Below are 16,614 nucleotides of genomic sequence, written 5' to 3' on the forward strand. Positions count from 1 at the left end.
GAGCATCCGAGCTCAGACTGCTGTCCAGAGCGTCAACAGAGTGGTGCACTGTGGGATAGCTCCCGGAGCTATTAGCGTTGATTTCCATCCACACCTAGCCTAATTCGACATGGCCATGTCGAATTTAGCGCTACTCCCCTCGTTGGGGAGGAGTACAGAAGTCGAATTTAAGAGACCTCTATGTCGAACTAAATAGCTTCGTGGTGTGGACGGGTGCAGAGTTAATTCGATGTAACGGCGCTAAATTCGACATAAACTCCTAGTGTAGACCAGGCCTTACTCAGACGTGGCAAGCTGGCGGAGAAATTAAGCCCTGGATGGGGAGATGGGTAGAGAGGCAGCGGGCCAGAGGAGATGAGGGGGTTGGATGGGTTACTGAGGGAGGCAGCGGGTGCCTGGGAGATGGAGGGGGGGGCCGAGTGAGGCAGCAGGGGCCAGATGCAGTGAGGTTGAGTGGGTGAAGGGCTTGGGGAAGCAGCAGCGAGCAGTGCCAATGGAGTGGTGGTGAGCCTGAAGCTGGAGCCCTCCAGCTGTGTGACCGAAGTCCAGGGCCAGAGGACACAGTGGGGACCAGGAGTGATGGGTGGGTGCGGGGAGGAGATTGTGAGCACAGGGCTGGCACCTGTTGCTGCATGACTTGGGACCACGGCTATGGCCCCACAGCTGGACCCTGAAACCCCACGGCCGGGGGATGGAGTCCACCACCCCAGGACTGAAGCCAGAAATCCAAGCCCCACTGCCTTCAGGAATGTGGGGAACTTCCACCAGTTGCCTGCTTCTCTGGCATTTGTGGTTCCAGAAGGGGGCAGGGTCCAACCCCTGCTTATGGCCCTGGGGGAGGGGCCACTGCTTTCCCCCAATCACTGCCCAGGAGGCTGTGGCCACACGAAAAGCACCTGGCGACCACATGTGGCTGTGGTGGCTGCATTTGAGAAACATTGCCTTAGAATCAGAGGGGTAGCCGTGTTAGTCTGAATCTGTAAAAAGCAACAGAGGGTCCTGTGGCACCTTTAAGACTAACAGAAGTATTGGGAGCATAAGCTTTCGTGGGTAAGAACCTCACTTCTTCAGATGCAAGTAATGGAAATCTCCAGAGGCAGGTATAAATCAGTATGGAGATAACGAGGTTAGTTCAATCAGGGAGGGTGAGGTGCTCTGCTAGCAGTTGAGGTGTGAACACCAAAGGAGGAGAAACTGCTTCTGTAGTTGGATAGCCATTCACAGTCTTAAGACTCACCCTCCCTGATTGAACTAACCTCGTTATCTCCATACTGATTTATACCTGCTTCTGGAGATTTCCATTACTTGCATCTGAAGAAGTGAGGTTCTTACCCACGAAAGCTTATGCTCCCAATACTTCTGTTAGTCTTAAAGGTGCCACAGGACCCTCTGTTGCTTTTTACTGCCTTAGAATATGTGTTAACTGGCTAACTACTTAAGCTCAACTGTTGGGTTCAGTTTTTACCTGTTACAATGACTGTCTTTCCCAGACCTGAGGAAGAGCTCTGTGTACGTTGAAAGCTCGTCTCTGTCACGAGCAGAAGTTTGTCCAATAAAGATATTATCTCACTCACCTCATCTAATTAAAAAATGAACACAGAGTTTTCAAGTTAAAGGTAAAGTTATTTATGGATTACACATACTTTTTTATTATGTATCAGCAAGTTAAAGCTGTTTTCAACTAACATTTTAACATACTACTGTTGTAGGAAGAGAGCCTGAGACATAAGCCCTTGTATCAAAGGCCTGGTATGAGGCAGGACCTGCTTACAGAATTTGGCAAGAACAGGGCTAATATTGCAAAAATACACATTCCTAAAAAGTGCTAGTCACAGAGTACTCATGCAAACACATCCCAATATCAAGGATGGTATAAAAACATTCCCCAAAAATAACAGGTACACACTGATCCCTCTAAGAGATAAGGTATGTAATAGAAATGTTTTAATCAAACCAACATGTACAAAGTAATAAATAACTAGCTATGTCGGGGGCAGTAACTACAGTAACTATGTCAAAGGAATAGTACTAACTTGTTTGTATGGGGATATAAAGATGTGTATCAGAGGGAGTATCTTTGTCTGGCCTAGCGAAAAAAGGAAAGTCACGCTGTTCACTGAGCTAGTCCATTGTTATGGACATACATGTATTAGTGGCCTGATAGAGTCTGTGGGATATCGATACTGTGCTTTGTCAACAATAAACTTGGCCGGGTGCCTTCATCCCTTAACAAATCTTGTGGTCATTGGGCAGTTCACTCGAGGTCTGACGTGCCAGCTGTCTGTGCAGGGCTGGGGCGCCACACAGAGGAAATATACACGCAGCCAAACATCTAACAACTACTACTTTATTGATTTTGTTCACGTTATCAATATTTTTAAATGTATTTTGATGTTAGTATTTTATTTACTAATCTGTCTGCTAAAATTGTCCCATCACTATAGTTTCTGAAGATCACCCAAGTATCTTAAAGTAAGTGCAGTTCTAAGTTGCATTAGCTGTTTTTTTAAGGGACCATTTGCTATTTGTGTATGTCTGGAACCCATTATGCTCTGCCCAGTCCACTCTCTGTCTGAGATGCTCTCTGTGCTGGGGGGATGTGGGAAGGGAGAGAGAGAAGCTCGTAACACTAACTCTATTTCTGCTGGGATCTCCCTCATGCTGTTGGAAACCCCACCAGGGAATTTACATGCAGTCTCCAGTACAAACTGTATGTTCATAGTGGTCAGACTTCTTACCAAAAAGTTTCCTTTGCAGTCGAACATAATAAAAGATCACAGTGCCAGAGTCCTCCCTGAAGGTGATATCATCTAACGCCAGTGGAGAGATTATTATGCCAATCTTATGCCTTATCAGAATCATTCACGAAACAGGAAGACAGAAAGAGTAGGGAGCTGGAGCCATCAATCTTGCAAGGGGAAGTGGTGCATGCTATTATGAAAATGAAGCCTAGGAAGGCACATTGGATAGTTAATGTACTAGCATAATTGTTAAAAAAGCGTTTGGTGACTGCTGTATCTATCTCGTGGAAAATTTGCAATGATGTTTGGACGAAGGGAACCTTCATGGCATTAAGAAACAATCGTATCATCTCCCTGATATTGCATGTGAGCAAAGTTGTGTTCTGCTTAATCCAGATATGCATTAAGTTAATGATAAAAGTGGAACTACCACCACAACAGAGAGAGACAAGGCACGTGATCAAATCATGAACATCTGCTACATCATTGAAAAATGCAGGGACTACAGTCACCCACTTATCATGTGTTTCATTGACTACATAAAAGCGTTAGATACCATCCAATATGGCCATCTTCGGAGAACAATGGCAGACATGGGGATTCCAAAGCATTTCATTGAACTCATTTTAAGTCTCTACCATGATCAGACACAGCACTGTGTGAACAGGAACAGGTGGCAATGAGTGGTTTTTCCCTGGACAGGGTGTGAGACAAGGGTGTACTCTGTCCTTAAGCCTTTTCAAGGTGCGGGCAGGGTATGAGACAAGCTGTGGAAGGCTGTGACAAAATGGAAGGACCTGGGGTTTCTATTGATGGACACCTCTTAACTGACTTCAGATACACTGAAGATACGATATGATGCTACAATCACTAATGCAATGCAACAAATGTTGGAATTTGTAAAAACAATTAGTAAGGAATATGGACTGAATATGGCAAAAAACAAAATGCCTGGATATTGACAGGATTAACAAAAATGCAAGCAGACGACATGATTAATGGTCAAGTTGTCGAAGTAGGTAGTAGATGGGGTTCTACATATCCAACCAACGAGACTGTTCCAAAGAAATTAGAAGAAGACTAGGAATGGGTTGCTTATGAAAGTTTGGAAAAACCATGGCACCTCAAAATGTGTAAAGGTTCGCCTGGTGAAAAGCTTACTTTTTTCCATAGTGACTTATGGATGTGAATTGTGGAAAATAAATGCTACTGACAAGATGAAAATTTAAGTTTTTGAGATGTGGTGGTGGCAGCAAATGTTCTTGCGTATCTCCTGGTTCGAAACCTTCCCCCCTCCCCCCAAAAAAAATATTAGTTGGCAATATTATTTATTTATAATATTAGAAATCAGCAGGAGCAAATTTATTTACTTTAGTCACATGAGGCATATAGATGGAAATAACTTCAAGAAAGTTAGGGAAGGAATGGTGGTGGTCGTTGTAGTATGGGGCGACCAGCAAGGAAATGGATAGATGGCTGTGTGCTTGAAGTTAACAATAGATCAAGAAAGCATCTGAAAATTCTGCTATGATGTCTCATCAATATTCAGACAATGAATAAATGGATTTTTACTTTACTTTATTCCAGTCCCTGTGTACTGATTAGGCAAAGAGATTTATCTTGATTTAAATAACAAAAAAGACAACTATACAAAGCCTTATTTTAATACTGCTGGACTTTTGTGTAATATTAATTATTCAGTAAGGAACTCTGACAGCCTGCCATCTACAAAAGGCTGCTTTTCCACCCTTTCATGATAGATGGAAATTCAGGCACTATAATAATACTAACACTCATGCATGAGTTAAATAAATTTTGGAAGGTAAGGCATCACCACAAAATGGGTTCCAGATGAGCGAAGTGTAATTTGGAATATGTAGCAGACTAGATGTTCACATGATCAAATTTGTAACTGCATAAATTCAAAGGTGGATCATAGACTGCAGTTACCTTTTGCACCACCAAAAAAAAAAAAAGTTGGGTTCATTGTTTTCCATCAAAATCTTTTTCCTATTGGCTATTCATTTACTTTTAAGAAGTAAAACAAATGTTTAATGGCTTTTTTGGTAAAATATGTATTTTGTGAAATTTTCCAGACTGCAGGTGGAATTGCAGAAAATGAATAGAATTCCTGTGTTTGAGCAACTTTTTAAGTGTTTCTTTATAGTGCAATTTTTAGTGGCAGTCATGTTTGTAGTTGGATCAATTTACAGAAACCATATTGGTTCATTATCTATGTCCTACTTTTTGAATGAGCTGAGGGGTGAAAACATTATCTTCTAGAAATGCATGGCTGGAAGGGACCTCAAGGTCATCTTGTCATTCCCAACAGGTGTTTGTCTAACCTGTTCTTTAAAATTTCCAGTGATGGAGATTCCACAACCTCCTTTGGAAGCCCAATCCAATACTTAACCATCCTTATAGTTAGAATGGTTTTCCTAATATGAAATATAAAAGCACCTCTTATAAGAAATGTCTAATTAATTTTCTAGGAACTAAAGCATAATGCTCCTGAGAAAGTGAAACTTTGCTGTAAGAAGCAGAGGTATCAGTTTGATACTTTTTTTTCTCTTTTTAAAAAAATTAAAAATTTAGAGCCTGATTTTCACCACTGCCAATCAGCCACATTATCCTTTTTTTCAATGGAAGTTGCAGGTGCTCTGCAGTCCTTAAAATGTAAAAATTCTAAACTTTGTGTCTAATAAGCTGTTGAGGTAAAAAATATATATATTAGTTTCTCAAAATCTAAAGTTAATTCAGAAACCTAATTTTTGTTTACAGTACCTGAAAATGACGACAAAGCGGAACTTGTTTGTGCGGTTGGTGCCATGCCGCTGTCTGCGTGGAGAAGAAGAAACTGTCACTGTACTTGATTATTCTCACTGCAGCCTGGAACAAGTGCCGAAAGAGATATTTACCTTTGAAAAGACCTTGGAAGAACTCTATTTAGATGCAAATCAGATTGAGGAGCTTCCGAAGGTATGATGTTGGGGTTTGTTTTTTGTGAGGTGTATTAACCCTGTTACTTTACTACATCTATAGTATACAGCAGTGGAGTAATAATTCTAAAAGTCTGTTGTCATTGAGGGCTCTCGTAGGTGACCAACTTCCATTTTCAACTCACCAGTTTAAACTTCTTAATATGTAACTAAAGAGTTTATTGTTTTTGCTTCTTTTCATCTTCATCACCAGTATATGGAAAATTTGATCATTACCCTGCCTGAATCATTTTTGAATGTTACTATGCTAGGCTCTTTAAAGGTTGACTATTTTTCACATTTATAGCTTTTGTAACCAATGGAAGTCCAAGCAATTGAAACCAAAGAGGAAGTTACTCAGTTTCTTGTTTATCCCAAATAAGGTAGCAGCTTACAGTTCATTAAGCCCACTGGACTTCAGTGGGAGCAATTAAGCCAACACTACTACTACTACTACTACTAAGAGCTTGTCTACACTTACCGGAGGATTGACGAGCGGCGGTCGATGCATCGGCGGTCGATTTAGCGGATCTAGTGAAGACCCGCTAAATCGACCACAGATCGCTCTCCTGTCAACTCCTATACTCCACTGGATCGAGAAGAATGGGCCGCCGACATCACGTAGTGTGGACCCCGATCTAAGCTATGTTGATTTGAGTAGCGCTATTCACTATAAGGCATTTTCTTCGGCTCTCAAATAATTTTTATGGCTCTTCTCAGCTCCCTCTGAGTTTTTTCCAACATGTGGATACCAGAACTGTATGCAGTATTCCAGTATCTGTCTCACTAATATGACCTGTGAATCATAGACTCAAATATTGAGAAAGGGAAAGGTAGAAGGAGACTCAGGAGCATTAAAAATATAGGAGGAAATATATATAAATTAATATTATGTCCCCAAGAAACTGACATAACTTAAGTTAGAAAAATTTCTTGGTAGCTGCATAGCACGTCTTCTTCCAGCTAAAGAGGAACACCCCAGAGTTAGAACCAATCTTTCAAGCTAGGCAGGCTTCTGCCTACATCAAGCTTACTCAGTCTTTCAAGGCTGTAACAGACATCTGTCTAAGATAACCTCCCAAAGCTAGATTGATGTTACCTACGTTTTTTTTTAAATGTATCCAAAAATTTTAAGACTAGAGTAGGCTTTATCTACCATAGCCCCTTCCCCAGTTGGCTTTGGCCAAAATGGTGTCTTCCAGCTAACAATAAGCACTGAAACTTCCTAAAGCTGCAAAAGAACTCAACTCAATTACCAGTACAGCTTCCTGGGGGTAAATCTGTTAGCGGAAAGGATAAATCATTCCTGCACAAGCACATCTTATAGTTGGCTTCCACACTCCCAATGATGGATCACTGTATCAAAATACAGAAGATGAAAAAACAAAATTTTAAAACTTTTCACTTTTGTAAACCTCTCCCCCACTGCCTGTGCCATATGTTTTTCATTCTTTTCACATGAATAATTAGATAAATTTAGTATGATTTTTAAAATCTTATATAGCTATTTGCATGCAGGGATGAGCTTTTGAGCACATTGTCTTGTTGGAAATAGTAAGAAAAAGGAACGACTCCAAAAGATGTATGCCAACCAAAGCACCTATCCAGTACATTACCCAAGGAAATCTAACTCATGAAAGCACTGATGGTGCAAGCTAGTTGATTTGTAACACGCACATATTTCTGAAGAAAAGGTTCTGTGTCACTACACAGGCTAGAGTTAGTCTCTTGAATAATTCATCCTCCAAACTTATGGTCTGGGTGTTATGTGAACATCACATTCCTGGGACTTGTTCCATGATTTGTGGTTGAAATAATGGTTTATTATGTGAGCAATGCAATCCAGTGACTTCTCGCTCATACTCATAGCAGTTGTTGTGGCAGTCACTAAAAAGTTAAAGTAAATCTTATCTAGTCCAAACACATTCTCACTGTTTGGCCAGTGCTTCCTCAGAATTCTGTTTAAACACAAGTGAGGGGGAAATGTTGCAAAAGAGAACATAATGAGTTGTGACTTACTCAAGATTGTCAGGAACCAAATCGTCAACACCAATGTTATGCACTATTTGATGACAGATGACAATATTAATCTTTGGAGGAATTATTGTCCATGGACAATGGATTATCTCTGGCCTACCTGTCATCTCCTATTTGCTATCGAACATTGACCCTTGCCTCTGATCCTCAAATTGTCTTGACTGCCCATTTGTAAAGTTTTCCAACAGGTATTATCATGCTTTCTCCCACGTGGGAAGAACTCCCCGTAAATACCTACGAAATCACTTTGTAGTCATTCTTCAAATCCTTCCTTAAAATCTACTTTGCTGTGATATGTACAAAAACCTTGACAGTGATTAGGCAGCCAGAGTGCTGTGACCACTGCTTAACATGCTGGTCAGCATCATTCCATTGTTTCCTTGTGCTTTCCCCCTCAACTTCATCTCTTTGTATTCTCCAGCTTTCTCTTGTCTTATAGATTGATTGTAAGCACTTTGGAGTAGGAGCCATCTTTTCATTATATGTTTTGTACAGTGCCTAGCAAAGTGGGGCTCTGGCTCTAGTCACTACCCCAATACAAATAATTTTTGTTAATATTGTTAATGATAATGTTTACAGAGGTCATTGGCTGTCTATTCTCTTAAATTAACCCATGCATATATATGCACAGTCAGACTATCCTGCTGGTCTTGATAACTTCAAAATGTTAGTCATTTCCCCTTCCCCCCATCCCCATTAAATGTCTTTAGTCTTACCTTTGAGGGAGGGGAAAATAAGGAGGCTGCATAATTTAGATTTATTTTAAATATATTTAATTTAGATGAACTTCATCCCTTTTTAAAAAATTAATACTGATCTGTGTGGGTGTTAAAGCTTGTGTTCCAGAATGGATGGTTTTAAATCCAGACTTCAGTTGTTTTATTTGTGGAAGCAAGTGTAATTGCTGTAGAAGAGGGGAATGTTGTTATGGCTGCTTAGTGCTTTTGTTTTTGGAACTCTGGTGTTCTTCTTCGAGTGCTTGCTCATATCCATTCCAGTTAGGTGCGCGCCGCGTGCACGATCGTCGGAAGATTTTTACCCTAGCAACACCCGGTGGGTCGGCTGTGGAGCCCCCTAGAGTGGCGCCGTTATGGCGCTGGATATATACCCCAGCCGACCCAGCGCCCCCTCAGTTCCTTCTTACCGCCCCTGACGGTCGTTGGAACTGTGGAGCGCGGCTTAGCTGATCTCCACACTCCCTAGCTTCTCATTGTTCTTGTTATAGTTAGTTATATAGATAGTTTTCAAGTTAGTTAGTTAGTGTATTGTGTATATATATAATTGTATATTGTTATCGGGGGTTTAGGGGGTGTTTTTCCCCTTTTCCCCCCGGCGCACAGCCGGGCCCATGCCCAAGGCTCCTGGCTTTAAGCCGTGCGCGTCCTGCGGGAAGCATATGCCAACCAGCGACCCGCATAGTTCTTGCTTGAAGTGCCTTGGAGAGACTCATCCAGCAGATAAGTGCCCTATCTGCAAGGCCTTCAAGCCGAGGACAAGAAAGGAGCGGGACTTTAGACTCCGACAGCTCCTGATGGAGGCGGCTCTGAGTCCGGATCCTCCCTCGGCGCGCCCTGTCCCGGCACCGAGCGCTTCGGTGCGCAGCGCCCCGGCGGGCCCGACCGGTGCGGCAGAAAAGACTGTTCGGCACCGACCGACGTCGGCACCGCGCCCGCCTAAAGAACCTCGGCACCGATCCATTTCTCCGGGCCATAAGAAGGCCGGCAAGGCGCGGGACGTTGCTGCCGCGAAGATACCGGCTCCCCCGGTGCCGGGGGTAGAGCCGCGTCCGCAGCTGGACCGCCAAAGACAGGCGGCCACACCGTCGACTCCGGCACCGAGGCCGTTGAGTCCAGTGCGGACTGTTTCACCACCAAGGCTGGTGGTGGAACCTTGTCTCCCTTCCACCCCGGAGACCTTCGCTACCGCGAGAGACCTGATCGCCCTCACTGAGCCGGCGCCGTCGCAACTCCCGGCACCGGTGGCTCCACGTGTGCTGCAGTCCAGAGGGAAACTTGCCCTGGTGCGCCCACCATCGCCAGCACAAGTCTCTCGGCACCGCTCTAGATCCCGAAGCAGGTCCCGACGCCGCTCTGAGTCCCGGCGCCGAATGTCACCTCGGCACCGGTCGTACTCGCGGCCCAGATCTTCCTCGCGGCGCCGTTCAACATCCCGGCACCGTCGCGACGACCGGCACCGATCGGGGTCGAGGCGCAGCTCCCGGCACCGGTATGAGCGCCACTCGGGCTCGAGAGGCCGCTCCCGGTACCACGCCTCCTCCAGATCGTCGTCCCGTTCCAGATCGGGATCCCAGCACCGGAGGGACTATCGGCACCGGTCCAGGTCCCGGCACCGTTCGCCGGAACCGCACAGGGACAGATCGCCTTACGGTCGGCACCGATCGGCACCGTACCATCCGGTGCCGACGGCATCGGGTTCGGCACCTCCGTGGCCGTCGAGATCGGCGTCGCGGTCATCTGAGACAGTGGAGGCCGGCCACCTGCAGGAGACCGACGACCCTATGCAAGGACCTGCGCATTGGTCCTTCTGGACTCCTTGGGCCTACCACCAGGCACAAGGAGCTCCCCTATCGGCCTCCCGCTCTGGCCGTTCGGAGCCTAGGGCCCCAGAGTCCACCATCTCCCGCCCTCCCCCAAGGGACGTGGAGGCTCCAGTGCCCGCACCTGCAGAGGCCCTGGACCAGGGGGCAGGCGATGCCCAACTCCAGGAACACCTGGAGCAGGACCAACCATTGGACCCCTTGCCACTGGGGGCATCCTCCTCGTCCTCGCCTGATGAGGCCGTAGCGGGCACATCCGCCATTGGGCCGCCTCCCATAGACCTTCGGGCCCATCAGGACCTGCTGCGTCGCATGGCTCGCAATATGGACCTCCAGGTGGAGGAGATTGCAGAGGTCCATGACCCAATCGTGCAGATCATTTCAGCGGATGCTCCATCCAGGGTGGCATTACCGCTGATCCGCACCATCCAGGCCAACGCCACCACTATCTGGCAGACCCCGGCCTCTATTCCGCCCACGGCCAGAGGGGTTGAGAGAAAGTACTTCGTGCCTTCCAGGGAACATGAGTATTTGTACACTCACCCCCAACCGTGCTCACTGGTGGTTTCATCAGTCAATGCACGGGAGCGACATGGCCAGCAGGCTGCTGCGCCCAAATCGAAGGACACTAAGCGCTTCGATTTGTTCGGACGCAAGGTCTATTCGGCTGGCGGACTGCAACTGCGGGCAGCGAACCAGCAGGCGCTCCTGAGCCGCTATGGCTTCAATATGTGGTCCTCGATGGGGAAATTTAGAGAGCTGGTTCCCCAGGACTCGAGGGAAGAGCTCGGGGCCTTGGTAGAGGAGGGCAAGCGGGTGGCATGCACCTCCCTACAGGCGTCCCTGGATATAGCGGACTCGGCCGCTAGGACCCTGGCGTCGGGGATAGCAATGCGCCGAATCTCCTGGCTCCAGGTGTCAGGCTTGCCACCTGAACTGCAGCAGACCCTGCAGGACCTACCGTTCGAGGGCCAGGGCCTCTTTTCAGAGAAAACGGACTCGAGGCTCCAAAATCTAAAAGACTCCCGGACAATGATGCTCTCCCTGGGGATGCATGTCCCAGGGCCTCAGCGCAGACCCTTCAGGCCCCAGCCTCAGCGATTCTACCCTCCCCCGCCTCGTCCAAGACAGGACTTTGCCAGAAGGCGGGGTCGAGGTGGTAGGCGGAGGTCGACCGGCCCTCAACCCGGTCAGAACCAGGGCCAGCCTAGGCCACCTTCTGGGCCTAGACAAGCCTTTTGAAGGTGCGGTCGAGGACGGCACCTCAACCGATTTCCAGGATTCGGTTCCCCCCTTCCGGGATCGCCTCTCCCGTTTCCACCGTGCTTGGTCCCGTATAACCTCGGACCGTTGGGTCCTTCGCATGGTGAAAGGGGGATACGCCCTCCAGTTTTCCTCGCCCCCCCCCCCCCCCCCCCCCCCCCCCCCCCTCTCCGGCCCCCCCCCCGAGCAACTCCTTACACAGGAGGTTCTTGGGCTCCTCGCTATGGGGGCCATAGAGGAGGTTCCATCGGAGCTAAGGGGCAAGGGGTTTTACTCCCGCTACTTCCTGATACCCAAGTCAAAAGGGGGTCTACGGCCCATCTTAGACTTACGCGGACTCAACAAATTCATAGTAAAGTTGAAGTTCCGCATGGTGTCATTGGGGACCATTATCCCTTCACTGGATCCTGGAGACTGGTTCGCCGCCCTCGACATGAAGGACGCTTATTTTCACATAGCAATTTATCCGCCCCACAGACGTTTCCTGCGATTCGTGGTAAACAGGGTACACTACCAATTCGCAGTCCTTCCCTTCGGCTTGTCCTCGGCTCCCAAGGTGTTCACAAAGTGCCTGGCAGTCGTCGCGGCCTTCCTTCGTCGACAAGGGATACAGCTGTTCCCGTACTTGGACGACTGGCTGGTACGCGGCCGCACCAGAGACCAAGTGCAGGCTCATGTCCGCATAGTGACAAACACTTTCCACGAGCTGGGCATTCTACTCAACAGAGAGAAGTCCACTCTAGTACCAACTCAGAGAATAGAGTTCATTGGAGCAATCCTGGACTCCAGACGTGCCCGAGCCATACTGCCAGACAGCCGATTCCATACCATCTCAGGCGTCATCCAAGGTCTCAGGGCCTTTCCAATTACCACCATAAGAACATGCCTTGTCCTTCTGGGCCACATGGCCTCGTGTACATACGTAACCAGGCACGCCAGGCTGCGACTTCGCCCACTGCAGGCTTGGGTGTCATCGGTCTACCGTCCTCATCGAGACGACCTGAACATGGTGGTCACGGTTCCGGCCTCGGTCTTGGCCTCTCTCGCCTGGTGGACGGATCGCACAGCGGTCTGTGCAGGAGTACCCTTTCACGCCCCGCAGCCCTCCCTCCACCTAGTTACGGACGCTTCATCTCTAGGCTGGGGCGCTCACCTGGGGGAGCACCATACCCAAGGCCTGTGGTCCGCGCCCCAACTAGCCCTGCACATCAACGTCCGAGAGCTGATGGCGGTGCGCCTGGCTTGCCAGGCTTTCCTCAACTTCCTACAGGGCCGTTGCGTGCTGATTCTCACCGACAACACCACGGCCATGTTTTACATCAACAAGCAAGGCGGAGCTCGCTCATCTCCCCTATGCCAAGAGGCCATTCGCCTGTGGGAATTCTGCATCGCCCACTCGATTCATCTCACGGCGTCATTCCTGCCTGGAGTCCAGAATACGCTGGTGGACCGTCTCAGCAGGTCCTTCCAGACGCACGAGTGGTCGATTCGCCCGGAAATCATTTATTCCGTCTTCCAAAGGTGGGGGTTTCCCCAGATCGACCTATTCGCGTCTCGGGCCAACAGGAAGTGCCAGGCATTCTGCTCCCTACACGGGCGAGCCCCGGGCTCTCGGTCAGACGCCTTCCTCATGGCATGGAAAGACCATCTGTTCTACGCCTTTCTTCCATTCCCGCTGGTCCACAGGGTGCTGCTCAAGATCCGCAGGGACCATGCACGGGTAATTCTAGTCGCTCCCGCTTGGCCGAGACAGCACTGGTACACCACACTGCTGGAGCTGTCAGTACAGAGGCCCATCACGCTCCCATTGACTCCGGATCTCATCTCTCAGGACCACGGCCGGCTGTGTCACCCCGACCTGCAGTCACTCCACCTCACGGCGTGGATGCTTCATGGTTGAGTCGGTCAGAGCGGCAATGCTCCCAGGCCGTCCAACAGGTCCTGCTGGGAAGTAGAAAGCCCTCTATGCGGACCACTTATTTAGCCAAGTGGAAGAGGTTCTCCTGTTGGTGTGAGCAACGAGCTACGTCTCCCGCGCAGGCTCCTATCCCCTTGATACTGGAATACCTTCTGTCCCTAAGACACCAAGGCTTGGCGACATCCTCAATTAGGGTTCACCTAGCCGCCATTTCCGCTTTCCACCCAGGAGAACTCACGTCCTCGGTCTTCTCTAACCCGATGGTCGTTAGATTCCTCAAGGGCCTAGACCGGCTGTACCCACAGCAACGACAGCCGGTTCCGACGTGGAACCTCAACCTCGTCCTCTCCAGGCTCACAGGGCCTCCGTTTGAACCATTGGCGACCTGCTCACTCCTGTACTTATCCTGGAAGACAGCCTTCCTCGTAGCCATCACCTCAGCACGACGCGTCTCGGAACTCAGGGCGCTGACATCCGAGCCCCCTTACACGGTGTTCCACAAGGACAAGGTGCAGCTTCGCCCCCACCCTGCCTTTCTTCCAAAGGTGGTGTCACCTTTCCACGTAAACCAAGATATATTTCTTCCGGTCTTCCATCCGAAACCGCACGCTACTCGTCAAGACCAACGTTTACATTCTTTGGACTTTCGCAGGGCCCTGGCTTTCTACATTGACCGTACAAAGCCATTTAGGAAAACGACGCAACTCTTCGTTGCGGTGGCCGACCGGATGAAAGGCTCACCGGTCTCTTCACAGTGCCTGTCCTCTTGGATTACGTCCTGCATTCGTGCTTGCTACGACCTGGCCGGTGTACCGACGCCACGCCTCACTGCTCATTCCACGAGGGCCCAGGCCTCGTCGACTGCCTTTCTGGCTCAAGTACCAATCCAGGACATTTGTAAAGCTGCAGTGTGGTCATCGGTCCACACATTTGCTACTCACTATGCGCTGGTGCAACAATCCAGAGACGATGCTGCTTTCGGGTCAGCGGTTCTGCACACAGCAATGTCTCACTCCGACCCCGCCACCTAGGTGGGGCTTGGGAGTCACCTAACTGGAATGGATATGAGCAAGCACTCGAAGAAGAAAAGATGGTTACTCACCGTTGTAACTGTTGTTCTTCGAGATGTGTTGCTCATATCCATTCCAAACCTGCCCCCCTTCCCCACTGTCGGAGTAGCCGGCAAGAAGGAACTGAGGGGGCGCTGGGTCGGCTGGGGTATATATCCAGCGCCATAACGGCGCCACTCTAGGGGGCTCCACAGCCGACCCACCGGGTGTTGCTAGGGTAAAAATCTTCCGACGATCGTGCACGCGGCGCGCACACACCTAACTGGAACGGATATGAGCAACACATCTCGAAGAACAACAGTTACAACGGTGAGTAACCGTCTTTTCTCAGCAGTAGTAGAGAGTGCAGCCTGCTAATTTAGCAGACCTTGATGTTACTCGTGGAGAAAGACCACAGGCACAGTTTGGTGACAAAGGTGCTTGGCCAGATTTATTGCCCTTAAGGCACAGTTCTAACAAGCTGCACAACTTGCCAAATTCATTAACACATGAGTGCACTATGGCAAGGAGTAGCTCAGTTATCAGGAATTTTTGCTGTCCCCTCACCGACGCAAATGGTGATATTTATAGACTGAGACAAACAACTGGGATAAACAACTTAGGTACCACTTTACGTATCACCTTATGTGTTTTGTGACATTTGTTTCTTATCTCCACTTGTTTCTGATATCTTGGAGAAAACATTTGTATTTATCCATCTTATTTTGTACTAGATTGGGGTATATTTGTACTAGCCTTCTAAGATATATTTATGTAAATATTTAATGCCTAGTACACTAGCAACAACTTTGCAATGTAACAAACAGTGAACTTGTAAGCAATTCCTTTAATACATGTCCTGACTTTGGTTTACAGCCTCTGATGCAGGCTTCAAATTTTGCACCGGAGCTAGTGCTCCAGGCTCTCTCTCTCTCCTACAATTGCTTCTGCTTTTTTTATTTATAGGTTTGAGAATTGTCGGGCATTTTGACTCTGAAACGTGAATTTTAGTATTCCTCATTACTACATATTAGCTCTAGCTAATGATTTCTGAAGCATTGGAAGATGTTTGTAGAGAGCATCTAACAAATGTTTCCCACACTTTGCTGGCTCTAGACAGTTACAGCTTTTCACTGATGCACATTTTGTAATTCAGTAATTCACTAAATTTAAAACAAAAATTGTTTCACAAATATCCTGTTTTTCTAGTGAGAAGGTCAGAAGTTAAAAAGGATTAAAAACAAAAGATATATACAGAAAACTGAAAGATGCTCAGTCACTTTTTTCTTTGTTTCAATAGCAACTTTTTAACTGTCAATCCCTGCACAAGCTGAGTTTGCCAGACAATGATCTAACAACATTGCCAGCATCCATTGCAAATCTCATTAATCTCAGGGAACTGGATGTCAGCAAGAATGGTAAGTTATTTTATTTGTTATTACGTTTTAGAGGAGCGAAAGGGCAAAACAGTATGAATATGCAGAATCGCAGAAGCAACTATTATTACTTTCAGAAAACACTTGTCTTAATATTAAATATAAATCACCAGCCTAAGTGACTGTCAAACTTGCTGTATGGAAAAACGTTGATTGTAATGTGTCTGTGTGACATTTATTATTTTCAGAGGTATAAAAAATAAAATAAACTGTTTAGTTTGAACTTTGTGGTTCAGTACAAAAAAAAATTGATAGAGGAATGAAATACACTGATCCTGCAAACTTAAACATACACACACTGAACTGCACCACCACGAGTTGGTTCATTTATTTTAAGTGGCCAAATTGCAAAGCATGTGCATATTGTTTATAGGATCAGGGCTGTAAGTAGCAATCTGAAGTCTGAAATACTGAGATCTAAATCTTGTGACTGGTAACAGGCAGAGAATAACCAGGAGCTTGTAATAAATATCATTATTGGTTTACTGTATATAGTTTCAGCAGTGGATTCCATTTGCTGAATCCAAACATAAATAGTTTATTTTGCTTAATATTAACAAAATTAAATGCTGTACACAGCTAATTCTTAGTGTAAAAGGAAAGTCAGAAATTTGAATGTTCTTGATTGGATTTTG

General features: G+C 47.2%; 1 protein-coding gene across 3 annotated transcripts in view; it reads left to right on the forward strand.

Annotated features, from left to right (window-relative positions):
* Positions 1-5,522: 5,522 nt before the first annotated feature.
* ERBIN (erbb2 interacting protein) overlaps positions 5,523-16,614 on the forward strand; it is a 136,663-nt gene continuing 125,571 nt past the window's right edge. For 2 of the 3 annotated variants that reach the window (XR_003899779.1, XM_029910889.1), the window contains exons 1-2: positions 5,532-5,720; positions 15,844-15,961. Coding sequence is in view for 2 of the 3 variants with exons in the window: in XM_029910889.1 (XP_029766749.1) it covers positions 5,532-5,720; positions 15,844-15,961 (307 nt within the window). In the remaining variant the exon portion in view is untranslated. Of the gene's footprint in view, positions 5,721-15,843; positions 15,962-16,614 lie in introns of all 3 variants that reach the window. The other variant, XM_029910890.1, reaches the window with a different exon arrangement.

This window comes from Terrapene carolina, unplaced genomic scaffold (assembly GCF_002925995.2).
Source record: "Terrapene carolina triunguis isolate 2854851 unplaced genomic scaffold, T_m_triunguis-2.0 Scaffold69, whole genome shotgun sequence".
In the NCBI taxonomy this organism is placed as follows: domain Eukaryota; kingdom Metazoa; phylum Chordata; order Testudines; family Emydidae; genus Terrapene; species Terrapene triunguis.